At 47.7% G+C, this 27,365-nt stretch overlaps 3 protein-coding genes across 4 annotated transcripts; 1 reads left to right on the top strand and 2 right to left on the bottom strand.

Moving 5' to 3' along the window:
- The first annotated feature begins 2,895 nt into the window (after positions 1-2,895).
- Positions 2,896-4,338, top strand: LOC136945563 (amphoterin-induced protein 3). Its single transcript, XM_067239459.1, has one exon. The coding sequence runs from the start codon at positions 2,896-2,898 to the stop codon at positions 4,336-4,338; it is 1,443 nt and encodes a 480-aa protein (XP_067095560.1).
- Positions 4,339-8,570: 4,232 nt separating this feature from the next.
- tasorb (transcription activation suppressor b) lies at positions 8,571-22,717 on the bottom strand. Of its 2 annotated transcripts, none has more exons than XM_067239457.1 (23): positions 22,333-22,717; positions 20,548-20,693; positions 20,307-20,399; positions 20,142-20,214; positions 18,889-18,980; positions 18,611-18,745; positions 18,368-18,492; positions 18,189-18,226; positions 17,572-17,677; positions 17,302-17,405; positions 17,028-17,137; positions 16,811-16,883; positions 16,617-16,691; positions 15,690-16,514; positions 14,808-15,097; positions 14,622-14,724; positions 13,022-14,526; positions 12,336-12,458; positions 11,763-11,922; positions 11,263-11,371; positions 10,947-11,125; positions 10,632-10,766; positions 8,571-10,388 (listed from the first exon to the last, which is right to left on the bottom strand). In XM_067239457.1, exons 1-23 carry the CDS (start codon positions 22,640-22,642, stop codon positions 9,043-9,045), a joined length of 6,255 nt encoding a protein of 2,084 aa, XP_067095558.1. In that variant the 5' UTR covers positions 22,643-22,717; the 3' UTR covers positions 8,571-9,042. The 2 variants fall into 2 exon arrangements, with proteins under 2 accessions (XP_067095558.1, XP_067095559.1); XM_067239458.1 differs by having other exon boundaries at positions 8,571-10,385.
- A 244-nt stretch (positions 22,718-22,961) lies between these two features.
- asb14b (ankyrin repeat and SOCS box containing 14b) lies at positions 22,962-27,201 on the bottom strand. Its single transcript, XM_067239456.1, has 10 exons — positions 27,173-27,201; positions 26,351-26,528; positions 26,213-26,268; positions 25,825-25,956; positions 25,494-25,652; positions 25,161-25,406; positions 24,771-24,942; positions 24,119-24,653; positions 23,806-23,959; positions 22,962-23,661 (listed from the first exon to the last, which is right to left on the bottom strand). Exons 2-10 carry the CDS (start codon positions 26,479-26,481, stop codon positions 23,486-23,488), a joined length of 1,761 nt encoding a protein of 586 aa, XP_067095557.1. The 5' UTR covers positions 26,482-26,528; positions 27,173-27,201; the 3' UTR covers positions 22,962-23,485.
- Between the last annotated feature and the right edge of the window lie 164 nt (positions 27,202-27,365).

Here is a 27,365-nt window from a genome sequence, read left to right as displayed (position 1 = left end):
TCAGTAGGGAAGGGAAGCTTTATCAACTCAGCACAAAGATAGATACTGTACCCTCCATCTCAAGGACGAGATAAGAGTCGACAATTCCCTGTGCTGTGGTGTTTCCTCTGCAGCAGATGGTAAAGAGAAAATCACTTCCTGCCGGGAGCAGGAAGCATGCGGGTCAGGGTTTAAGCTTTGAGTTCCACTCTGAACCTGGCTGATTTAAGAGCCCTGGTTTGCATACGCTCATTCTGATCAAATACAGGCGGGTGGAGGAGGAGGCAGGATTTGCAAAGCAGGATGATAGACAGGATTCGTTGTCACAGGGCAGATGAACACATGACATGCCCACACATACACAAGTGCTCTTAAAAATTTGAAAACATGCACACAAGTTATTAATATTGTATGGGTCATTACACAGTGTACCATCCCTTCTGGATTTTTTTTGCAGGACAATGGTAGCAAGATGTTTCACACAACAGAATTCAATATGCCACAAATCTAAGGGACTTGACATCACAATGCATGAAGAAGTAACTATTCTGGAAAACCATCAGGCAATAATGTGCGGGAGCTTGGAGCAATGCCATTTCCCTTGAACAAATGCCCCATGTCTGCCAAACAAAACAAACAAACAAACACACACACACATACACACCTGTGCTTGTTCATTCTGACTTTGCTAATTACAAAACACACTCTCTCAACACAGATGTGTAACATTAGCACCAGAGACTCTCCCTAGAGAGACACGGAGCCAACACAGGACTATGACTCATCTAGTTAGTAAAGAAAAACATATTTGGCATGGACAGGTTTCATCTGTAAGATTAAATAGATGTATTGCATATGTGTGGTGGGAGCAGTCCATTTAAAATGTATGTAAATGATTTATGTTGTACAGTACGTTCTGCATAAATATTCAGTGGCACATGAATATTTAAATTGTCTAAGGAATGAGGGGTCATCCCGGAGGGAGGCGGCAGACAAATCGCATTTAGAGCCATACCTCAGAGAAAGATCTTTTTAAAGTACTCTTAGCAGGTTATATGTGTGATGCGTGGGTGAATATGTGTGCATCTCTGATTAGTTCCTACAAAGCTGATGGCAGCCTAGGGACAACATTTGGTGTAAATCCTCTATCTAAGGTTCTGCTTAAATCTGGAGGTGTCTGAATGCAACCTCACCCAGCTCCATCTGGGACCATCACACTTCCTCCCTCTCCACCATTATTAGAAAGTAAAGCCCATTCGCACACATCAGGCCACCGGGGGCTGGCTGGCTGCAAGCCTGTGAAGAGGGAGTGGGAGTGAGCGGAGCACCAGTGGCTATGGGTGGTAGTGTGGAGGTGGCTGCTGGGAGGCAAACCTAATGTGCTGTGACAGGAATCAGAGCTGTCAGGACCACCGTGACCAAGAAGCATAGACACCCTCTAGCCAGCCAAAAGCTGGAGAGGGGGGAGTCAGAGAGAAAGAGAGAGAGAGAGAGAGAGAGAGAGAGAGAGAGAGAGAGAGAGAGAGAAAACACAGAAAGGCAATCTAAGGAGTGGGGGAACCAGGAGGAGGAATAGAGGCACAAAACAAACAAAATACAGCCAAAACCATTGAAAAGAGAAAACAAATGTTTAAGCGGATCCGCACAGTATGCAAGAGAGGTGGATGGAGAGGGATTGACATGTTCTTGCCAAATCCAAATCCACTGAGAGGGAGGGGGTATTGACAATTACATTTTGAACCACCAACCACCATTATATATATCCACAACAAGTCAAAATGGTGGAGATGTTACAGTTGTGGTAACAACCTCTAGTACACAACATAATCTTCATCCTCTGAAAACCAGTTAGAGGTAGGTGAGGAAGAGAGAGAGAGAGACAGAGAGAGAGAGAGAGAGAGAGAGAGAGAGAGAGAGAGAGAGAGAGAGAGAGAGAGAGAGAGAGAGAGAGAGAGAGAGAGAGAGAGAGAGAGAGAGAGAAGAGAGAGAGAGAGGGGAGGGGATACCACCATCATTATTTAATCATGGAGAGAGGGAGACACTAGGCTGGTCTCTAAATGACAGACAGCAGGAGGAGGAGGGGATTGGGAGAGATTAAGTGATCTCTCGTTGTTCTAACACACCGCTGCACGCTGCAGGATGTTTGTCAGGCTCTGCTCTCAGCCAGGGCAGGGAGCAAGATATCAGAGGAACTTTCTGACTGGACAGCTATGAGTGGAGACTAGAACATTCTGTCTCTATAATACAGCGCCTGGTGAAGGGGATGCGAAAACAACTCTGCGGTTCTCAGACAACTGTGTAGAGGACTGAAGGAATGCATGAAAATCCACTAGAAAGTAAAAGTGTTGTTTTGGCTGCTCGTTCAGGACATCGAGGTGCAAGAGAGAACTTGTTGGTTTGAAAGTGTGAAAACTTTGGGGCACGGCTGCTGCTCTCTTCTCTTGGCGTGGCGTTAGTAATTCTCACCACATTCAGAACGGGAATGACTCAGTTGGTGCCATTCTTTCTCAACTATTCTGCAGTGACAATTATGAGCTCTGTGTCACCTTACTTCCTGCCGATGAGACATTGTATTGAAGGAAAGAGGTAAAACTCATTACATTCTTTAATGACTTTGGAATCTGTGTCTAGTGTGGCAATTACTTTAGTACTTATGAAATGTTAATGACCATCATCCCCAGTAATCTTTAATTATTCAATTTTAAGTGTCTAGTAGTTGTAAATTTGTACGGATTCATTAGGGTTAGATTGTAAGATTTTCCATAAAAGGCTAGAAATATCAAGCACATGGAACACAGTGCTTGGAGTCTCTTTGTAACAAAGGCCCTGTATCTGCCATTACATTTTAATCCATGCATTTTCAGCAGGCAGATCATCTGAGATAAACACTGTTCAGGGAACTAGGACCAGATGAGGATGACCCGGGGCTTGGGTCCTGGCAGTGCTGTGGTGCTCCTTTGCCTCCTCCCTCTGGGCTGCTCTGAGGGGACCTGCCCCTCCATCTGCCTCTGTACCGCAGACTCTGTCAGCTGTGGCTCCAGCAGCCTGACCAGACTGCCTATCCTCCTGCCCCCCACCACTTCCACCCTTGACCTCAGCTACAACCGCCTGGCATGGCTGGGCTCAGGCAGCTTTTCCAGACTGCCCCGGCTAGACACCCTTCGCCTAGCCCACAACCAGCTCACCACCCTGGGCTCAGATGTCTTCCACAATGCCTCCAGCCTCCGGCATCTGGACCTTTCCTCCAACAAGCTGCATGTGGTGGAGCAGCACTACTTCCAGGGGCTGTGGAGGCTAGAGGAGCTGCTACTCTACAACAACAGGATCACACACGTGGAGAGTGGCATGCTGAGAGGGCTGGGGAATCTAAAGAAGGCTTACTTCAGCCTCAACCAGATCACAGACTTTCCCTTCTTCTCCATCCAGGACCACAGCCATCCCTTCCTCACCATGCTGGACCTGTCCTCTAACCGCATGACAGCACTGCCCTGGGAGGATGTGAAGGCTCTGCCAGGGTCGGTCCAGAAAGGCCTGTACCTTCAAAACAACTCTCTGGCATGTGACTGCTCCATGTATGGTGTGTTCTGGCACTGGGAGCAGAGGGGCTTCGACTCAGTAAAGGACTTCATGGACGATCTCACCTGCCTGATCTACGGGGACCCACGTGCTGCCATCCGTTTCCTTAAACACTCCCACTTCTTTCAGAACTGCACCGTGGGGCGAGCAGTCTCCCTGCCCGTGACGGTGCTGATCTCCACTCTGGTTGTGTACGAGGGGGAGAGGGTGCGCCTGGACTGTCAAACCTCCGTCAAAGGGAAAGAACTTTCATTTACATGGCTCTCACCTAACCAGGAGTACATCACCCTCAGCACTAATGACAGCCTCATTAGCCTCTTCCATAATGGCACCTTGGAGATCCCCGCAGCCAAGATGAATGACTCCGGCATGTACGTGTGCACAGCTCTGGACTATAAACATATGCTCAACGCCACCAGGGAGGTGAATGTGACCGTAGTGCGAGCCACAGTGGACTCGTTCAGCACAGGCTACACCACCTTACTGGGCTGTGTGGTAACCCTGGTCCTTATCCTCATGTACCTCTATCTGACCCCTTGTCGCTGTGGGTGCTGCAAACAGCCTCTCCCCCCCGGCCTCCCCGTCTCTACTCATGACCCCTCCAACCTCTCCTCTATATTTTCCCCTTCGTTGGGCCAAAGGGATGTGGCCAAATCCCAGAGCACCAGACACGTGGTGTTTGTGGAGTCTGTGCTGGAGGAGCAGAACGGCTGTCTGAGGGCTGCTCTGGCCACCGACCAGCCCACACTGCACTGGGAGTGGGACACCACAGGACTCAACTAACCTGACTGCCCTCAGACACACATAGTGTGCAGACATTGTAGTGTAGAAGATTTCCTTCTCCTTGATTCTGTCCCAAAGGAAAGACAAAAAAGGTCAATTCCTCTCTCCAGTACTTTAATATGTATTTTGTAGGTTTTCATTGTTTTTACCCTTTCTGTTGGGAGATGAAAAACTCAAGTCAAGGGGGAAAATCCAAGTGAATTCCAACAACTTACTTGTGGGACACTCAAGGACTAACTTCACTCATAAACCATGATGGATTCCTTATCTGTTTGCATCAGCTCTCCTCTTGTTAGGCACAAACTGAAAGAGATTCATATGAGGTATCAGACACTGGCTGATGTTCTATGACAGCTGTTCGATTCCATATACCTGATCAAATCTCCTGATCCCTGTATTCTCAATAAATCTCCTTAGAAACTCAAAGTAAAAAGTGTCTTTGTTATTACAAATCTTAGCAAAAATGAAGGAAACTACATGTTTAACAAAGTGCAATTCAAAATATGAAATGTGTCATCATGGTCACATCTGCTGTTTTAGTTAACAGATATAATCTTTGGGCCACCTGCACTTAAATAAACCAGAATCCTCTACATTTAGCCTGCAAAATAAAATGTGTCATAGCACAGTGACATTCACAGTTCATAATACAACTCTTACAGTCCTGTTGCAGATCTTGGAAACTTACTGCACTGGTATCTAGCAGCAACATCAGTGATGATCAGCGTTCCTGGGTTCTCAGGTTTATCTGGATTTGGACTGTGGGCATGCACAAAAAGCTCAAACAAAGAGCTGTTGGACAAACTATCAAAGGCTTTATCACAGAACAGAACTCTTTGAACATTTCAGAGCAAACACATTAATGTGAATTGGAGTTACTAAAGCTAACTTGGCATGCTGCCATTTACTTCAAGCAAAACATGAATGTTTTTTTGGCTTTATATTGTTGTTTTCATGCAATATATTTCAAACGGCGTGCACTGTGGTGTCAGAGATAAAAGATAAAATAATAGATTTAAACAGGCATGAACCAAAAAAACATGTTTGCAGCACTAGGATAGAACAAAAGCCTTCAGAACTAGAACAACATTAGATCATGACGTCAGGGAACATGGGAACGGATAGAGATAAGTGGACAGCTAATCCTTCTGAGACACAAACAGTGATGCCAAGGAAAATAAATCAATTCTTCTGAGTTTATGCCCTGGAGAATACATTCTATAATGTCTTACAATTGTAGTTTAATCTTTATGCAAACTTCCAATGGAGGTTCAGGATTGGATTGAGATTGAATAGGATTCAATCTAATTTTTTTATATAATGTCAAGAGGATGTTGTCAGTTGCTACAACTCAAGATCTTCTTCCAGAGTAGAAGCAGTCATGAGAGAAAAATGCCATTGATAAGTTCTTCTTAAGTAAAACCACCTCTTTCAAGACCAAGCTGTCTGAATCTCAGTTTGTAGAGACATTCAAGCAGGTGTACTGAACGTTTTGTTAGCCTTGAAAACAGACAAATCAGGTCTGGCGATGCCAGGTTGGGGTTTTGTGATTCACCTTTGTCAACATGTGTTTTAAGACATGCTAAAGGTGTGGTACATAAGGAAAACAGATTACAGAATCATTTCTTGTGATCTCAAGGGAAACGCCTATAGCAAAGACCACCAATAAGGTAAGTCTCACAACAAAGAAGTCTACAAAATGACAAGCCTCACAAAAAATAATCCATCCTCTCACTGCTTATGTAATGACAACACTGAGGCACTTCCAGTGACCTGCAGCTAAAGTCTGTCAGGATCAGTGGTTTAACAGAGACAATAGTATTGCATGAAAAATTTGTTGTACTGAGAGCAGGTTTTAGGAGATTAGTAAAGGGATAAACCCAGGTGCTTTGTCAATTTCTCTGATTCTAAATCCCTTTAATCTTTCCCCCTGTTCTGACACAGAGCTCACACACAGATGGGGACAGAATCGTGTTTTATGTCATGATGAGAGCGGTGGTCATAACATCCAAGAAAACACATCACTTCATGGATGAATCTACATTATTGCTGTAGCTTTTTATGTGCAGGTCTTTCAGCAATACACCTCTCACGCTCACAGCAATTCTAATGAACAGCAGTACAGCCTCATCACTTGTTCTACACGAACAGCAAAGCCAATATAATATCTCAGAAAAACACACACGGCTCTATAGGATGAGGTCATTGCTATTGTGCAGGTGTACAATGTCAAACTGCTTTCTCCTCGAGCCAAGTATGCCAAGTATGTGTGAAGGAGCATTTTAAGGCTAAATTATTTAGCCTTGGAACTAGGTTTATTGACTCATGCAATCTAGACTGAATGGAACCATTGCTGCAATAAATTACACAGATCTGAACGAAGGGGCACTTGATGCCTGAAAAGATGTCCTTCTAGACACAACACTCCATTACGCTCCAATTAAAGCATGTAGGCCTAGTCTTATTTCCAGGCTATTTATTTTGCAGGGTTTTGGTTGGGATCCAAGGGACATGAAATGATTTGAATCAAGAATCCAATTACCGTGAATGGTGTTTCATTCTGAATAGCAGAAGTGGAATTGCATTCACTGTTGAGGTCGGCCTTTCTGGCAATAGAACTGTCAAAACAGCCATCAGGCTGTAGTGGAAGCATCTAGCTGCAGTAAAAATCCACTCTGATATCCCTGACTGTGACAGCCCCCCATCAGTGCTGTCCCCAAATCCCCTCACACCTCATGCTGTCTCACTCTTCCCCAATTAGCTAAGCCTAAACCCCAACAGGACCACATTAGCGGTAAAAAGGACATTCTGTTTGACAATGTCAAGATTCTACACATTCAACTTTTGGCCTGGCTACTGTTTTGAGTCCCTTTTGCAAGGCAAGTCTTTCATACCTTTGGCTTACACTTTCATCCCTTTAATCATTCAGGATGTGTTGTGTGTGAAATACAGTGCATCATGATTATGGAGGCAATGCCAGCTCTCTGATGTTATGGCTCTATAAAGCATCTGGATGTCTTTGTTCCTGGGCCAGACTCTAGTCCAGATTCTAGTCCAGACAGAGCCCATTCACAACACTATGGAGCCTATTCTCAGGGAATGTAAAATGAAGACATATGCAGATTGGGACAAAGTCTGTTTGAGATCGCATTAGTATGTACTGTAAAGTATTGTCACAACATTCTCTAGCAAAAGGTCAGAGGCACGGGGCTGTGTTGGCTAAGCTTGCTTCAGAATATCAGTGTCGTTGCTGATCTATTGTAGGCTACTATAAAATTAATTCAGACATACCTATTCACACATCTAATAATACATAAAGTATATTATTGTCATACCAGACTCTCGTTGCTGATCACATGATTAAAATTGACATCTGGAGAGGAGCATTTTCTATGAGATTTCTTAAATATCAGTTGATTGATGTGGGATGAAATATACAAATCAAAAGCTGTTCTGTGACTGCGAAGTCCACATTTGCGAGGGGTACATCTAACAAATACTCACAAAGAAGCGTCAAAGAAGCTGTCTTAATACATCATTATTTGGATATAGAAATATCGTAATAAACTCTTAAATGGGCTCTAAAATTGTGCTTGCTGAAAATAGCATCCAGACCAGGCACAGGCCAGAAGGCCTTTTCATACATCTACAATTGCTATGCTAATGTGCCGTAACACGAGGACCAAAGAGCTATAGTCATCAGAATCACGTCAAAATAAACTCTGGATAGAATTGTTGCTATAAATCTACTTTGTATTAACAAGACTTGATCATTCTATGACTGTGCACACTTCCGGTTAGATATAGAGATCACCATTTTGCAATGTCATAGTTGTGTCTGGAAGATACAAAGAAACATCCCTCACTAAGAGTAAGTTAGTTTGGGATTTTGTGCATAAAACACTTTATTTTAGCGTGAAAACAGCGCACCCTAGTGGCAAATGAACACCAGACTGTAAAACCTTACAAATGTATAACATTTTTTTTTCTATTTACGAATGACTTCAGTCGACTCGATGTAAAATCAACTGTTAGTTCTCCAATCCAGCAGACTATCCAGCAACTAATAGCAGACTCACCCTCATCCTACTTAACATAATCAAAAATACTTCTCATAATTAACTTGCCAAAGCCATCATACATCATTGTGAACTGCAAGTTAGAGAGCAAATGTACAGTGAACTACAACACTCAGAGAAAGCTTTAGATCCCATGAAATCCCCAGGCAACAATAAGATTTGAAAGATGTTTATTCATTTTCATTTATCTTTTTTAACAACCAAGCCTGTAAAAAAAAAAAAAAAAAAAACTAAAGTGAAGTGCGTTTCACTTTTTTTTTTGTTAAAAAAATATTGTCAGCCTTTCCCCCTTGTTCAAAAACCATTTTAGAATTGGGACAAACAGAAAATTGAACGACTATTCCGAGAATCTGGAAGGCCATCACGTTTCTTGGCAAATATAAATATAGTGGTTTGAACAAGGTGTGAAACAGCTCACATGGAAAGAGCATACATACAGCATACACGCCAGTAGGACACTTACCACTGCCATTTGTTTATTTGTAAAAAAAAACAAAAGAAAAAAAACAAGAATCCTTCAATCACTTATAAATCAAATGTAAGTAAATATTTACATTCAGACAGCTCTACCAGTCTCTGAAGTATGTCATCCAACATTGTTCCCTCGTTAATGTTGATTGTCTGTTCAGGGGGAGTAGTTGTGTGAGTATGTGTAATCTGAGTAGTAGTCCTGACCCCTCCCCCTCCCCCTCCCCAGGGGATAACCCCAGGAACAAGGTGCTCCTCCAGTTCCTTCCCCCCGCTCGTGGCCCCGCCCCGGGCCTGGTCCCAGCCTGAGCCAGGACCCTCCTGGTTGGGCACCTCTCCCTCGGTAGCCCCCTTTCAACCCAGGACCCAGACCCCCCCGCAGAGACCCATCTATCTGTCCAGGTATGGCACCTACGCAGCCGTAGCCACCTCCAGTCCCCCCGTGTGTAGGTAGCATGGGTCTGACTACTGAGCGCCCCCTAGTGGCCGCAGAGGGAATGCCAATACCGACTCCATGGCTGTCTGTACAGTTCACTGGAGTCCCGTCCCCCTGACTACCAGGAGTGCTGCTGCCAGGGGCTTCTGTCCATTCTAGTTCCCCGCTCTGGGAAAGCCCGCTTTGGGAGACTGGTCCTGCAATGCCCCCTCCCTGGCTGCAAGGGGTCTCACCAGTGCTGTTCCCCATAGATCCCCACACCCCATTCCTAGGCCCGCTGAGTGTCCTGTCTCCCTGATGGGTTGTGGCCCCGCCTACACAGGTGGTGGCCCCAGTAGTGAAACTGTGCTGGGCCACATCGGCCTGGGTGTACCCAGTGGGGTCTGGGTAGCTTCGCGTGGCAGGGAGGGGGGAGGGAGAGGCCTCTGCTGCTGTGCTGGGCAGTGTGCTGATACTCCCGCCTATAGCGAAGGCCCCTCCAGCCCCGGCCAGCGCGGGGTCGGATCCAGACAGGGCCTTGGATGACACATACAGATGCATGAGGTGGGGCGGAGGCGGGGGCTTGACCTCCAAAGGGAGGGGGGTCTGGCCGGTGAGAGGCCCTGTGGTGAGGGCAGGGCCTGGGGCAGCAGTCGAGGTGGAGGCTGGGGCTCGGTAGTCCTGCTCCTGCGTGCCGCTGCAGGGCGAGGCTGGGTAGGCCGGGGAGGCGGCGTAGCCCGAGAAGGAGGTCCACGGGGTGGAAGGACACAAGAAGCTCTGGTGGGGGTTGACTGCAAACCCCCCAGGGGAGGCGTTCCCCACCTGGTTGTTGGCTTTGAACTGGGAGATGGCCGTTTTGAGAGCAGCCAAGTCAGAGTAGGCCATAGAGGAGGGGTTGTGCTCCCCGGAGGAGGTGGTGAGCTGGTCAGGGAGGGGAGGACGGAACTCCTCAGTGTCAGGGAGGGGGGGGGGGTGGGTCTGCTCCTCCAGACCCCCTTCCTGGATCCGAGCAGGCGTCTCTTCTACCGCCAGGGTGTCGTCATCAGAGTCAAGGGACATGTCCTCCTCCACACACTCATCATTCACTACTGAAACAGAGGGGACAAGAGACCGCGGTAGAAGGCGGAAGTAAATATAGGAAGGGAAACTGGGTGTCAAAGATTAGTACCAAAAAGATATGAACGGTAAATGCCTTAACAGGCTCTGATATGATTTGACTCTAAGTATGTGTATTTATACATGTACATGCAGGATGGCTGAAGTGTACCGAGGCCATAAGACAGCTCAAGACAGTTTAGTTTCATTCTTAGGTTGATGCTGACACTACCCACCAGTAGAGGGCGGTGTGGGCAGCTCGTTCTGATTGATCCCGCCAATCAGGCTGTGGAAACTATTCATGATGTCATCGATGCTCGCTATTACAATGCCGTTCCTGGAGTACTGTAGGAACATCTCGAACCGGCGTTCTGCAGGAGCAAACACAAAGCGAGGGCACCTCATCAACACAGGACAGGACCCATAGTAAAGACCCAGTTTCTAATGTGGGGTTATTTAACCAGCAGTAGATTACTGACCAGACCTGACTGACACAGGGTTTGAGGGAAATAAACATGACTGAAGGTTGGTGATGATGATGATGGTCTTACCGGTGAGGAAGATCATGTGGCGCTGCTGGGTGTGCTGAGCCTGGAGCTTGACCAGACAGTCCAGGTCGGGGGCCTGACGTGATTGGGTGTCACACTCATGGTAAGGCAGGAACTCGACCAGGTGCTTCTTCTGATAGGCCGTCAGCAGGTTCAGAAGGCCCATGGCGTTACTGTTCAACCTATGGGAGGAGAAAAGGGGCAGGGCAGTAAAATACTAATTTAGTAACTAATGTACTAGTGGCCAGAGCGCTGTCTGGTAAAGGTTTTCATTTTTTTTTTTGAGGTTTGAAAAATAGTTATGGGTATAACTACTGACCTGCCCAGCTCCTTGAGCTTCTTCTGGGACTTGCAGTGCACCTTCCACTGCCAGGGGTGCTCTGGGGAGCTCTGCTCCTCCAGGAACCTCAGGAAGGACTGCAGGCGCTCTGCACCCCACACACACAGCCCAGCCATCAGTACACAGCACTCAGAGATACTGCATATACATGCTCCACACACAAATGAGACTAACCCGAGTAAAGATTACTCAAAATTAGACCACAGTAAAAATAATACCAACCAAATGTAGAGGAGAGTGAAAACAGTATCAGATAGGGGCCCATGGTGAGGCACACCACACTATGATAGGGGCCCATGGTGAGGCACACCACACTGTGATAGGGGCCCATGGTGAGGCACACCACACTATGATAGGGGCCCATGGTGAGGCACACCACACTATGATAGGGGCCCATGGTGAGGCACACCACACTGTGATCGGGGCCCATGGTGAGGCAGACCACACTGTGATAGTGCCCCAGTAGCACTGCTGCTCACCTTGGGTGATGCAGTCTGGGTTCAGGACAAACTCGTCTGACACGATGAACCCTCCGGAGACAAACAGCTCGTTGTAGGTGTGGTTCTTCACGTCATCCAGGCTGTCCACGCCGGCGAAGCTGACGGTGGAGCACTTCTTCAGGGACACCAGGGCGGGGATCTGAGGTAGGGACGGGAGGGGTCACGGCAATGAAGTGAGTTTTTGTTTTTGGGATGAAAACATTTTCTTTACCATCTTAACACAAAGGGCTTGGTGAAAAACAAATAACCTTCAGTTAAACAACAACAAAGTCCAAAGGCATAAAAAAAGGGATTATGTGCAATTGAACTCGTGGTCTCTTAATATTTCACAGAAACTGATTTCACAGAAGCCCAATGTCGGCAGGCAGATGGATAAAACACTGGGACAGCCACAAATTCAATTAGGATTCCATTATTTCAGATGATCTCTTGAGGGCAGATGCTTTACGTGCTCTGTCTGGCCCTGGCGACGATGACTCATAGTGTGTGTGTGTGTGCGCGCATGTGTGTGTTCACACACCAGCAGGTGTGTGAGGAGAAGGAGGAGGCTACCTTGTGGACGTGGGCAGCGATGTCCTCATTTTGAATGATGATGAGGAGCTTGTCTAGGTTGCTGCTGTTCTCCAGGAAGGACTGGGGCTTACACTCAGCGTTGCCCAGGCTCTTCAGGTACTCCTGAGAACCACAGGTAGCACAGTCAGTCAGGCCCAGCAGGCAGACCAGCAGGCATACCAGCAGGCAGACCAGCAGGCAGACCAGCAGGCACAGCAGTCACACAGGTAGATACAGACACAGCGATAGACAGACCCATCTCCAGACAGCCAGCGTGTGAGCCAGGTGCACAATCAAAGGACAAAACAAACATATTAGGAAATGAAAACTAGACCGTGGAGAGGATTCATGACCTGCTGGCTGACTGGTAATAAACAGTGATTAAGAGATGCAAGTCTCCTGCTTCCTATTGTGATCTATTATTACAGTCATGGACTGCTCTGAGAGAAACTCATCATTTCTCCCCGAAGAGGAAGAGAGGGTTCAGAGGAAGAAACTAAAAAGGTCACAGTCAGCGACTGCGCCTGGCCAGCGCTGACTATTATAGCTGCTCATTAATCACAGCCGGCCTGGCCTCGAGCCACCATCAAACCCCGGGCCACATCCAACCGAGGTCGGAACATCCAGGTGTTCCCAAGTTTGGGGTGTATTTGGGTCAAACCCAGAAGGTTACCAGATGGACGTACCTTGATCTCCACACAGATGGCACTCTCCTCGCCCTCGTCTCCAGAGTGAATGTAGAACTTCACAGTGTTCTTCTGCACGTCCTTAAAGATCTCCACCAGGCTGCTGAACACCTCCGGCTTCAGCTGGCTGAACAGCAGGTTGGCCGCTGGGACTGGGACTGAGGCAGTTGCTGGGGCAGGGGCTGGGACAGGGGCTGGGACAGGGGCTGAGGCAGGGGCTGAGGCAGGGGCTGGGGCAGGGGCTGGAGAGGCGTGTGCAGGAGAGGCGTGTGTAGGGGCAGGAGAGGCGTGTGTAGGGGCAGGAGAGGCGTGTGTAGGGGCAGGAGAGGCTTGGGCTGGGGCTACAGCAGGGGCAGAGGTAGCAGGGGTTGACCCTGCCACGGGGCATCCAGTTTGGTTTGAGACTGGAGAGTCCATGGTGACCTGGGAGGGTGAGTAGACATCTGTGCGGTTGTCCTCTGTGGAGAGAAGGTCTGGCTTGGTCTTGCTTGAGGGTTTGTGTGGACGCTGAGAGGAGGAGCTCTTGACCTGAGGGGCTTGTGCTTTGGTCTTTGGGGCTGATGTGGTCGGGACGGGAGAATGGGCAGAGGTAGGGGCTAGGCAGTGTGGGGGCGGCAGGTGGGACATGGGAGGTTGGGAGGCGACCTTATTGAGAGTATGAGGTGGGGGAGGTACAGAAGGATTGGGGGGTTCTGAGTTGAAGTCAAGGGAGGAAGAAGGTAGGGACCCAGCTGCCACAGGAGGGGGGTAGTGGCCATGTGGTGGGGGAGCTAAGCCATGTGCATTGGTCATGTCCATGTGGTGAAAACTGGGCTGGGAGATGAGCTTGCCAATCTTCTCCCGCAGTATTGTGACGTGGCCGTGGACTGGCACCGGGGTGACGTAGGCGGACACAAAGTCTGAAAAGGAGCTGTTGGGGAGCCAGGTGTCTCTCTGGAGCAGCTGTGAGGGCTGATGGGAAGTGTAGTAGATGTGCTGGCTCTGCATAATGCTCTGGATACCAGAGGACAAGTTGTGGAGCTCCTGGTTGAGGATGTTGTCGAGACTGCTGCAAGGGCGTTGAGGCTGGACCTGGGGATGAGGCTGGGCCTGGGGATGAGGCTGAGCCTGGGGATGAGGCTGAGCCTCGGGATGAGGCTGAGCCTGGGGATGAGGCTGAACCTGGGGATGAGGCTGAGCCTGGGGATGAGGCTGAACCTGGGGATGAGGCTGAACCTGGGGATGAGGCTGAGCCTGGGGATGAGGCTGGACCTGGGGATGAGGCTGGACCTGGGGATGAGGCTGAACCTGGGGATGAGGCTGAGCCTGGGGATGAGGCTGGACCTGGGGATGAGGCTGGACCTGGGGATGAGGCTGAGCCTGGGGATGAGGCTGGAGTTGGAGATGAGGCTGGTTTTGGGGCTGAGGCTGAAGTTGTAATTGAGACTGAAGCTGGTGGGGCTCCAAAGCCTCCATCATTTGCAGGTGGCCGTCTGCCACGGGGTCTGGGAGGGTCTGGGGCTTGTCTGGGGAAACAAGACAGAGGAGTCCGGGTTAAGGAGTCAAATCCACTGTGTGTGTACGAGCTGTGTGTCTGCAGTGTGTGCTACATGCTATCTACCTGGGTGTGGAGGGAGACCCCAGGGGGGATGGTCAGAGCTATGGGGCTGCTCCTCCATGGAGCAGGTACTCATGGGACTCCCAAGACTACACACAGCCTCCTCCTGAAATCACAAACCACCGTCTATTACAACACACGTCGGCTCATTTACAAGCAAGATTTACAAGCAGATGTCCACACGCTCACCTCAAGGCAGTCCTGTCTGGGTGGCTGTTCTGGTTTCCTCAGGCCCAGCTCAGGCTCCCCTCTCCCCGTGCCCAGTGAGGGCTCCACTGGGTCGGGCTGCTCGGCGGCTGACCCCTGGGCCACGGCCTTGTTGAGGGTGTCCAGCAGGATCTTGAGCAGCTGCTGGGTGTTTTTGTTGGAGGATCCCTGGGCGCCCCCCCGGTCCCGCAGGTCAGTGTCGTAGATGCCCATGCTCTCCATGACCGCTGCCAGGTTCTGACTGCCTTCCTCTAGGATGTCGTCTCCGTGGGCTACAGGCAGGAGACACACACGCAGTGAGGTTAGGATGGATGATGACAGGGATGCCAATGCCGGTTTTGACTTCTCCCATACCCCCCTTAAAAGGATAACTAACAACTGTAGTCTTCTAACAACTGTATCTCCTACAACAGAACTTTCTTTCACACAGAACCATTCAACAGTCCCCGCTTAGACGGGGTTGCTCTGCGACTTGCCTCAAACAATGACTTTTAAGCATGTGACAATGTGAAGGAACTTCTTGCATTGTACTAACCCAGAGACACTGAGAAACAGACCTTAAGAACTGCACATTGATGCTTTCTAATTTCCGAATACCTGAATCACAGCATCCTTAACTACGTGGCATCATTGGAGTTTGCACTGCCACTCAAAATTCGTCTGGTGGTCAATATTTCCACCGTATCACAACTCTGTAACATTAATATCATTTCCGATTTTAAATTAGGCACAATATACCCATTTAAAATGTTAGAGCCATTTTAAATTGAGCCTAGCCAATGTATTCTCGCAAACACAAGACAACGTTACCGTTCTATTCCCCTTTGGACTACTCAAATACTCGTGCCCACCACTACACCTCACCTTGGCTGGGCTCTCCGTTGCCCTGGGGGTCAGAGCGTAGGTGTTTGGACATGCCGCCTGTGTTCTCCTCCTCCAGCTTCCTCTTCAGGCTGTGGGGGTCCGAGGCGGCGTCCCTCCCCCCGTCTGGCCTCTCCTTCCCTGGCTCCTTCACCAGGGCCTTCTTATGCAGCTGGATCAGCTTCAGCAGCTGCTTCATCTTGTCCTTGTCGTACTCGTTCTGGCTCATCCTCGACCGTGCGTTCTGGGGCTGGGGCTGAGGCCGAGTGTGAGGCTGGCCTCCGTTCGAGTGTGACGCGCCTGGCTTCCTTCGGTCCGTGTCTGCAGGGAGCCTCTCGGGCCTGTCGGACCCCCCTGAGCCCCCCCAGTCAGACACGGGGCTGTAGTCTGTGGAGGCCGGAGCAGGGACGGGGACAGGGGTCGGAGCAGGGGTCGGAGCGGGGATGGGGGCAGGCGCAGAGGGCTGCTGTATCCTCTCCATCATGTCTTTAGCCTTGGCCAGTGGGAGGATATAGGAGGCAGGCCCGTGGATGTAGGAGCGCAGTTGGCTGTCCATGTTGGGTTTGGGCCGGGGGGGCGGGGGGATGTCGCTGCGGTCATCCAGGTTGGGTTTGTAGTCCGGTACCTGGAAGTGCCGGGAATGGCAAATATCCCTGCGACTCAGGAAGTCCTGCGCCTGGCGCTCCACCCCAGAGCTCAGGTCTTTGCCTGGGTTGGAGCGCAGCTTCAGAAGGGCGTAGTGGAGGGCTGGGACGAAGGGCTGCATGGAGGTCAACATGGGGGGCTGGGGCTCAGCAGACAGGAGCTCTGGCTCAGACATTCTGGAGGCTGGGGAGGGAGAGAGGGAGAGAGAGAGACATCAGTTGATGATGTCATTCTCTGCTGTGACTGTGGTGTGAAAGGGAGCTGGTATTTGTAAGCAGGACTTACTGTGTTTGATGACTCCCCTAGGCTCCTGGAAGATGAAGAGGGCTTGTAGGCTTCGCCCAAAGCGCCCCCGCTGCTCTGTAAGGAAAAAGAACAGAGGACGTCCTCAGAGCTGAACCCCACAAGACGAGACACACACAGCGTGCTGCTGAGGGGAAAGACAGAAGGCTGGACAGACAAACTACCACAGGGCCTACCATTGGGATTAACCATCTGAGCCGATGACAGCAAGAAGAGAAAACCTCTGTCCAACAAGGGCTTCACCAGCACCTGGAGAGAGAGAGAGAGCTACATCGTGATACATCCATACAGCACTCTCTGAACACTCAGTGGAGTTCTACCTGCCGAGGACGGTGTTGTATGGATGTGCTGCTGAAGCGGTGCATGGAGGACCCAGAGGGGGGTGACACTCACCATCCTGTCCCGCTCCAGCTTGTGGAGGAGTCCTGAGAGGCTGCCACTGCCAGCCTTGCCCTTCCCACTGACCACCTCAAACAGGCTGCAGTACATCCCGCACTTCAGCACTGGAATACACACGAGCACAGACACCTTACAACGCTGTCTACAGCCGAACAGCCTTCATTGTGTGTGTGTGTGTCCTGGGTGTGTGTGTGTGTCAGGAGTAAACAGAGCAGAAGGAGCTAGAGAAAGAGAGAGATGAGCGTGTTGATGAAGGAGCGCTGCTGACCTTCCCGTGTGCTGCTGTAGGTCTCCCAGGAGAACAGCACCGAGGGGATCTTCCTCTTTGCCTGCTCCAGCTGCATGCCCCGGCTCAACTCCAACTTCTCTGACCTGCACGGCACACGGTCACATGTCAACAAAACGCCAGAGTTTTAGTCATGGTAACAACAGTGGTAAAGTCATGTTTAGCCGATTTTTTGTTCAATTAATGATTGACTAAAAACACTAGTGTGTGTGTGTGTGTGTGTTAAGGCTACGTTAAGGGTGTGTCCCTTACAGTTTGAAGGGGAGGTAGGGCCTTGTAGAGGAGCGCAGGCAGACCTGGCACAGCTCCTGGCCCTTGTTGACCAGAGGGCCACTCCACACAGTGTAACAGGTCCTCACTAACCACAGTCAGATAGGAGGGGGGCATAGGTCAAAACAAAGGCCCAGCATGTACATGCAGTGCCACATGGATCAACATTTACATGTACTCATTTGGCAGACGCTTTTATCCAAAGTGACTTCCAAGAGAGAGCTTTACAAATAGTGCATAGGTCACTGATCATAAACCACCAGATAGCCAAAACATGAAGCATACATTGTGAAATGTATAAGTGCCAATAGGTAGAACCAGAAGAGAATGTTGTTAAATTACAATTAAACAATAATATAAATCACAGCAAGTACAAATGGTTAAATCAGTTACAACTAACCAACAACAGCAACAAGTCCCTCAATAATTGTCACTGTGTTCCTGGAGGAAATAAACATCAGATCCAACAAGTCTTTCTTAAGTGCTGGTGTACTCCCGGAACACGTGCGTCTTTAGCCTTTTCTTGAAGGCTAAGGATCTAGTTTGACATTGTTTGCATTTCTATCTTACTGAACACAAGACAGAGAATGTGCAACAACCTGGTCCTCTGCTTCCTTCACAGCTGCTCGTGTTGAACCTGCCAATGAGAAGAAAAGAAAGAACCAGAATTGTTTTATTTTTATTGCTTAATATCTGTCACGTACACCGACCAACAAACAAAGAATACAGGTAGACCGACAGGCAGACAGGTGTTGGTTGTGGATAACTATGCACGTACCTATGAGATGTCATAGGGGCCACTGCAGCCTCCTTCCCTTTGTACTGAAAGGACACCACGGCGTAGGGACACACATGCCTGGGCCGAGGCTTGATCTCATCAAACGCAAACTCAAAGTAATATTGCTGCAAGAGAGGAAGACAGACAAACAAGGTCATTCATTCCTAGTCTAAACAGACAGAGAATATCTCAGGCGCCCAGGTTCTCCGCTGTAAAGCACGCAGAAATTGGTCCACTGTTCACCTGTGTTAGCTCAAAGGCTCTGTATGACAGCAAGGAGGTGACCCTGGTGGCGTTTTTGGACACATGGCAGTCAAACTTGGGTGTAGGCTCAATCACACTCTTGGGCATATTTTCATGGATGCTCTTCAAACGGCCCTGAGATACACAGACAAAACACAAACGTGAGACAAATGGCTACTCGGTCATGCTATCTCTAGGAAACAGTAGCACAGGAAAGCATGTTAGACGCCATTTTGTTAGTGTGTCCTTGATTCAAGATTGGTGTGATGAATCCATACCCTCATAACTTTGAATATAACTATGTCTCCACAAGCTCCCACTTCAAATGGATTCATTTGCAGCAAATCCGAGTATTTGGAAAGATAAACACCTGAAAGGACAGCAGGAAACATTAAAATAAACACACATTTAAAAGACAACATATCAGTGTGTGTAGGGGTCCAATGTGTGTCAGGGATTATGACTCGTCCCTCTGGGTTCAGGAATCGTCATAAATACTGTGGCCATTCCCAGCTGTTGCTAAGTCCTGTATTAGGTATCCTCAGATATAACCAGGGCACTACGCTAACTTTTTACATGTGCCCCCAAGTGAAAAACTTTAGGGGCAGAGACAAAAATGTTGTCTGTGTAAAAACTTTAAACATTGCATCATTATTAGACTAATTGAATGAATTACACAAAATTGACCGAAAACAGGATTGGTTACTTTTTATTTATTACATATTTATTACTTTTTGTATTCATTGTAACATTGTTTCAAACTGACTGGCTTGGCCAAGCTTTGCAGCATGGGAGTTTTCAGATATTTTCTAGCTGACAGAGTTTTTAGCACATTTAGAGGCATCAAACATTTCCAGGGAGGGCGTCTGTACTGATCCGAATGAGGTCCTCTGTGGTGGATGGGTTTAAACTACTCATTAATGGGAAATGTAGTTTTTATGTTGTATTCGCACCGGTGTTCATGTAGGGTCGCAACTGCGCTCTTGGTTTCAGGCTATCGCAGGACGCAGCCTATGAGGTTTATCCGAGTCACGATTACTAGTAGTTGAAATCTCTCAACAACAAGAAAAGAGGAATAAACCTTTCCTGTTGCAAATAATGGTTTGAGCATTTTCGGGTTCCATCGTCTATTTTCACGTAACTGACAGTTGCAATAGGTTAAAAACTCGCTCGCACCCGTGCGCCCAAATACTTTTCCATGCTCGCGCACATATATTAGATATATATATATATTTTACTCGCATATGCGAGTAAAATGGGCACACTGTGGAGCCCTGATAACTGAGGCAGCATTCGAAGCTGTCTGTCAGAGAATAAGGGGACATGACGATGCAGGCCTATTAAACATCCTCAATATCTGGGATGCTCCAACAGCAAACTATCCAGGGGCAGATCAAACACGTACAGGACCCCCAACGTCTGCAACTGTCATGGTCAAGAGCACTGCCCAGTGACCCAACCGTCTAATGTCTATCAAGAACACCCTGACAGTATCCGTGCACCCCACCCACTCACAGACATGGTCACTCACCCATGGAGGTGCTCCCTAGTGTGGTGATCCGGGTGTGGCCCACAGACAGACCCCTCTCACAGATCCACGGGAGCTGAGAACACAGCAGCGCAAAGCGTGAGACAACCCTCCTTACCATGGAGCCATGTTAGGCATCTGGAGTCGGAGGAAGACAGGAAGTTGTACCTTAGACTTATCTGGAAACAGGAAGCAGTAGGACTCCAGCAGCTCTGGCTCGGTCCTCCCTTCCTGTTTCAGCTCCCGCCTCTTCTCAATAAACTTTCACACAGGGACAGAAGGGGAAAGAGAGACGTCAACATTTGGAACATGCCGTTTAAACAAAACTCATATCCGCGATTCATTCAATTAGACAGATTATGAAGTCATCTTTCTGGAGAGCTTCCCATCAGAAGACATGAATGTCTACCTCTTTCTCCAGCAGCTCATTGTGAATGAGCCTGGCCTTGGAGTAGGAGAAGGTCCCTCGTGATGAGTTATCCAGGTAGAAGGAGGACAAGATCTTCACCAGGTCCTCAAACTCCCGCGAGTCAGGAGGCAGGAACTGGTACAGTCCTGGGGAAGTCACCACAGAAGTGGACACTGAGTTAACACACATTAGCCTTGAAATGGGATTCTGATACATCAGTTACTATTTACGATACAGTTTACAAAGATCTGGCCAGAAAACAAATCTATTAGTCGGCAGGGTTGGAAGGTTAGGAGAAATTATCTGATTTTATGTGAATGACCATCTAATCTTGGTACAGTCCGTCAGTAATCCCTGACATGACCATACAACAGGCTGGGGAAATAGGTTCTATACTTCAGTGTCAGCTCAGCCCCTTGTCGTACTTCAGTTTCAGCCCTTGTCTGGCTATTTTCAACTGGTGGGCCTGTTTCTCATACCACAGCTCTGAGCAACATCAAAATAGAAATGAGATGAACCACAATGTTTCAAAGAACACAAATATTAGCTCCAGGCCATAAAAGGGAAACAGTATCATCGATTGATAAACATTACTCATCAAAAGTTAAGGAGTTAAGATAGGGACCAGCCTAAGAGGGGAAACTGGTGTTGATTGACAGCATGTGAGCACTGCTTGGAGAAACACACAGCGGTTATCAACATTCTGTGGGAGTTGCAGCGAAAGATGAGAAACTGTAATTAATTAGCCAGGTTTTCAGTGCTGGGACACTGTTCCAAGACAGTCTATGGGAATGAGGAAAGTTGAGGTACAGCAGGCCCTTTCTACAACTGGCCTAATAACTAGGTATACAAAAAAAGACCTCCAAACATAACTGATCATGGAGGATATGAATATAGTCAACACAAAATAATCCACAAATAGAGTACAAGCCTTCCTAAAGAATAAGCCTGTGTCAATTCACAGGGACACTAGGATCACAACTTGTATCTTAAACAGGCTCAGCCAGTCACCACAGTACACATGCCAAGCTACTGAGAACAAAGTAGGACCCATACAAAACAAGCATCTGCATACTGTTTTACAATACAGCAGGTATTCATCTCAGTGTTTCTTACAAGGCATGACAGCACTGCTTTAGCACGAATGCATGTTCTGGGACCATACAATCCAAGTTGACTGGGTCACTGACACTGCAAAGGGAAGGGATTGTGCTTCACCATAAGGGGCCTTCATAATCTGTACTGTCAGCGAGGATATGGAGCATGGGCTGACTACCCCTTGAGTGACTTGGGGAGGGGAGGGGTAGCCACCATATCCCCTTAATAGTGGGAGTGGTGTGATATTTGATTATATTTACTACTATTGCCAGCGAAGCCCCCAAAAGTCTTAGGGAGTACTTCCCTGCCACCAGAACTCATTTCCAAGTTCCCCATGGATCTCTATAAGGACAGAAAATGTTGTGGAGACAATCTTCACGTGCTTCCCTTACCGCGCCTCTACAGTAACTTACCTGCAATGCTTGTATGATTTGCTAGCTAGCTAGCCTGACTAGCATTAGCTGTCCACCTAATGTACAGTTGTTTAGTCTACCCAGCTGCTGCAGATTCAGTAATTTATTTAATTTAATATACAGGTATCATCGACATAAATGGCAACAATAATCTTCATTTCAAACGTGAGATGATTGAGAACTTGGACTATGCTAACAGCTAGCTAGCTACACACAGCAGCAAAATTATAAAACAGGGCAGCCTCTGTTGGAAATAGAAGTGAAAGGGCACAACCTTTCCGTTCTTTTATCTTCCTAGGGATCTGAAAATGTCTTCGTGGCAGCTCCTCGGCGGGTCTCTGGCCTGGCAAAGGCGAATTACTGGTACTCCTGGCTTCAGACAGCCCGCTCTTCCGCCGATCAGAGGCTTCTTGTTGGGGCATTGCACCCTCTTCACATCCAGTCTGATCGCCATTTTGGTTGGATGTGGTCGAGGTGGCGGCTGACAGCGAATTTCTCTTGCTATCGCCGCTCTGCCTGACTTGTTCGTTTGTCTCTGTACATTCTGAGTCTTTTTTCCCCTCCGCCTTGGGGTTCAGGGCCATTTTGCAGGCACCGTGTTCGTCTGTCGCGGGCAATGTTGCTAGTTGGACACAGCGCCGCTTAACTGATACACTCCACTCCTCACCCAACCTCCGCCATAGTGAATATGACGTAGACCTTCTTCTCCACCACTGCAAAACGCTGGCGTCAATGTTTACATTCAAGCAAATCCGCGCCTCCCACAGGTCTATCGGTGAACAACGACCTATGAATCTACTTCAGAGACTGGACATGGGTCGCTTGGGGGTCACACTGTCTGTATCACTGCGTAGCGTACTGCCTTTAATTGCATAAAAAACGAAAAGTACAAACATATTTGTAAAACCATGTAGCCTAATCTTTATTGTAGTTTAATTATTAAGTTGATCGTTGCACGAATCACAAAATCACATCTTTGAACTACTTGTAGGTATGCGTTTCTGTAGCAGATTCAAGGTAGTGAACAAGTATTTAGCATAAGTTTTTTTTCCTACACAAAACATTAAATAAACCGTTGTCCATATACTGCTTCACAGGCACAAAAACTTATGGCAGGTCTAGGATAATAATAATAGGACTAAATATTCTTGAATCCGAAATTATACGGTGAATACATTTTAATATAATAAGATACTAAATATGTCATCCACTGTACTTCAGGACTGACAATACTGTTGCTGAAGATCACCAAATATTCTATCATTCTATCAAGGGGGTACAACCCATAATGGCCGCGTTTCCCAGATTCGTCAAGAAGCTAACGCTAAGCTTCTTAGGAGCGTTCTAAGAGCGTTCTAGAGCTTCTTAACGAATCTGAGAAACGCGGCCAATGTCTTTTCACAGACAACCTGTGATAGAGTTGAAAGTTATGGGCTGACCATGCTGCCTCTGCTGTAGACATCGTACTCCCTGTAGCGCAGGTAGTCCTTCAGGCTGTTTGGAAGAGGCAGGAAGCTGATGAAAACAGGAGCCCTCAGCCGTAGGTTGCGCAGGCAGGCTCGAATGCGCAGACGACACAGGTGCTTCAGGCTGCGGGCATTCTCTGCAAAGTTAAAGCAGATCGATTAATCTACAAAAGCATTCCTACAACTATACAATAATTTCTGTATGTATACTAATATATTCTGCTCAGTCAGACACACTTTTAGGATATCTTTCTAAATCTCCAGTAACCCATTTATCCTGCCTTGAATTTCACAGATCTCTGGCCACTGTTTCTGCTGCTTCAGGATGTCCTTCAGCTTGGTGCACAAGATGACATGGTCAGTGTAGTCCAGCATGATGCGCACTACCAGTCCAGAGATGTGCTTGAGCCAGTACACTGTTATCACCTCACAGAACTGCAGAGAGACAAACATTGGGAACAGATTGACTGAGAAAGACAGGTAAGATAAAGAGTGAAAAAGAGAAAAAGCAATAATGATCCAAGGAAAAATAATGCCCTGCATCCAGGATCCACTAGATCCCACTCATATTCCCTATTTCCCAGACTGTCTCACCACCATGTCTTTGATGACTGAGGTCGTCCATGGCGCGTAGTCATGGGAACTTTCACCATAGGGACAGTCGAAGCAGCGTTGCACATCATAACCATGGTTGAGGAGCATCCTCAGCATGACCTCATCTTTCAGGGCATACTGCAGCGCAGACGGGAAGTGAGTGGTGTTGACACCAGAGTAGTAGTTGACATTGGCCCCATACCTCAACAGGGTGTTGATAAGCTCGTAGTTGCCATGTCTCAGGGCCACCTGAAGGCAATTGATAGGGTCCTGGTTGACCATAGCTTCAGCCTCCAGCAGTAGACGGGTGCACTGAAGGTCATTGTTGGAAACAGCAAAGTAGAGCGCAGACTTGCGTTCATCATCGTAGTTCCGTCGGATCCTTGGGTGGAGCATGAAGTTGGGATCATAGCCAGCCTGGAGAAGCAGCTCCACACACTGAGAATGCCCCCCAGCCGCCGCAGAGTGAAGAGGACTCATCCCACTCTCCTTCACCACCTCCATTTTAGTCACCGGGATCAGCTGCTCCAAAGCCCTGTCAGGAGAAGAGTTTAGTATCCATACTTTCTGTATGAAATACAGAGGACCATATGAAGTCCATGTATTTGTATGAATAGCTGAAAGTATGAAGTGAATATTTAGAATTCCTCACAGTATGTGGCCGTGGTATGCCACACGATGGAGAGGCAGGTGCCCGCTGTGCAGTGCTATGTTAGGGTCGGCCCCATGGTCCAGCAGCAAAGAAATTATGTCAGGGTTCCCTGATGCAGCTGCATCAAACAGCACTGAGCCAGCCAACTCTGACTGATACCCCACACGTGCTCCTGGGAGATACATTCAGGAGAGAAACATACAGACAGATGAAAGAGAAAGATAGAGAGAGATAGAGTTGAGAGATAAAGAGAGGTCAAAGACAAAGAGAAGAGGAGAAAGTGGCACAAACATGCACACACACATGAATATAGAGGTACAAAATCTACAGTCTACAGTGATGGTAACAATATTAGTACACCAGTAGCCATTAAGCCACTAAGAAACCCACCTTTCTGTAGCAAGACTTCCACTACGTTTAGATGGCCAGCCTGTGCAGCCAAGGCCAGCGGGTTCTTCATGTTGGTATCATAGACATTTGGGTTAGCGCCGGATTGCAGGAGCAAATACACAAAGTTCTCCAGACCCAGCAAGGAAGCCTCGTGAAGAGGGGTTCGGCCCAAAGGTCCTTTTGGGTCGACTTTGGCGTTGTAGCGAAGCAGCAATGTGGCCAGGTCATACTGGTCATTAATTATAGCTACAGAGTGAAGAATCGAGAGAGAGAAAGTAATGAAAGGGTTTTTTTCACTACCGCAGCAAAGGGATCCAAGTGGAGCCATGTTACCTGCCACAAGTGGAGAATCGTCCTCATCATCCTGTATGTCTGGATTGCATCCATTCTGCAGCAGGAATGTAGCATTAGCCCTGAGGCCATGCACCACAGCTAGAAACAGTGGTGTTTCCCCCTTCAAAGTGCGGCAGTGGAGGGCACCCAGAGGAGAAGCTGGCCCCAACATGTCAAGCCATAACAAGTTAGATGTTCCACTCTTGAATTGTAATATTGAATGATGCAGTCAGTCAATGTATCAATGATTTTTCCGTGTGTATCAAACTACAATATGTGGAGTCATGTTTAATATATACTGTACTGTAGGTCTTGGTTTGTGGTTTTGTACCTGAGAACACTATCTCTAGGATGAGTTTATTGTCCTGCACTGCAGCCTCATGCAGAGGGATCCATCCTCTATTATCTACTCTGGACATGACCCCTGGAAGCTCTGTCAGATTCCTCAAGGCCTCCTCGTCACCTGTGTCAAGAGTGGCAGAATGGATGGCAAACCTAACAGGTACCAGACATGGATTTTTAAGATTGAATTATTTCTGAAGAATGAGGGTGTGGAAGAAGCCAAATATTAAAATAGTATACACACAGTACAGTTTGTAACACTGAACCTCCATGACATCCCTGTCCTAAATCTCATCCATCCTCATCCCACGGATAAGACTGACAAGGATGACCGTACAGTAGGAGTATTACTGAGACATAATAACTGTTCGGCTCACCTTCATTTACTGCTTTAAAGATCTCATCGGGGTCATCCCCAGGGCCTGCAAGGTGACTGGGGAAAATATTGGGACAGTCAGCCACATGTAGCATCATAATGAGATGGTCGTTTCTCTACAACATATTGCAGATCTTACCTTGAAATTGCCGCCTTGCGTTGACTATATTGGAGCAGGCTCTGTTCGATCATATACTGTGTGGCCTCATCCTCATCCCTGTCATCTTCGTATTGGTCAAACTCATCTCCAGTCTCTGTCTCTGTGTTCATCTGTCACACCTTGAAGGATTGCTTAACCAGGAAATTACAGAATCTGTCTGGGAAGACACCATTACTATGTGAGCCACAACTAGACTGTTAAGCCTACCAGAGACTCACAATGAACAGTAACGCGCAACACACTCACAGCTGAAAATAGAAGACTGAATAGACATGGTACAGAGCATAGAGCATGAAGGACCAAGCATGCACTTCACAATACACATGTGAGGAATACAAAAATAATTTATTTCAGCAATATCTGCTCTATACTGTAATATATTTTTGTGTCCAATGATGAATGATAGTTTTTTCCTGAATTAAATGCCCTAGTTCCTGTGGTTACCAGGAACCTTAGACTTATTGTCCGCTTGTGTGAACACAGGGAAATCTGGAAACAATAAAACTGCAGTTAGCCCTCCAGTTATGTAGCGTTAAATGTGTTAATGAAGTCTTGCTGGGTCTTTACAGAATATATCTTCATGCAGTTCATTGAACAGAAAACATGCTGTAATTAAAAAGCTTCTGGGCTTTTAAGTCAATAGAAAACCTTTGCCTGCCATAGACTTAAAGTCAACAGCTGGGAGCTTGGTACCATGCGACACAAATGCAGATGAATGCATTGTCAACATTAATGCGCCACTCCACTTTCAGACATTCAAGAACATTATGTGGTGAGATAGTGTATTTCTTTTCTGTTTACCTCCAGGCTGTGCGGCTCCAGTAACCCTCTTTATGTTCAGTGGGCAACTCAGCTCCCAAACACACCTATTTATATCTCCCCACTATTTATATCTAGTCACAGGGTTTTTCTAGCGCCACCAGGAGTTTAACTGACAGACAGTGACACACAGTGACACACTGTCCTCTCTATGGCCAAGAGGCAGAGGATGTCA

Source organism: Osmerus mordax, chromosome 7 (genome assembly GCF_038355195.1).
Source record: "Osmerus mordax isolate fOsmMor3 chromosome 7, fOsmMor3.pri, whole genome shotgun sequence".
In the NCBI taxonomy this organism is placed as follows: Eukaryota; Metazoa; Chordata; class Actinopteri; order Osmeriformes; family Osmeridae; genus Osmerus; species Osmerus mordax.
This window is presented reverse-complemented; position numbering and strand designations above follow the sequence as displayed.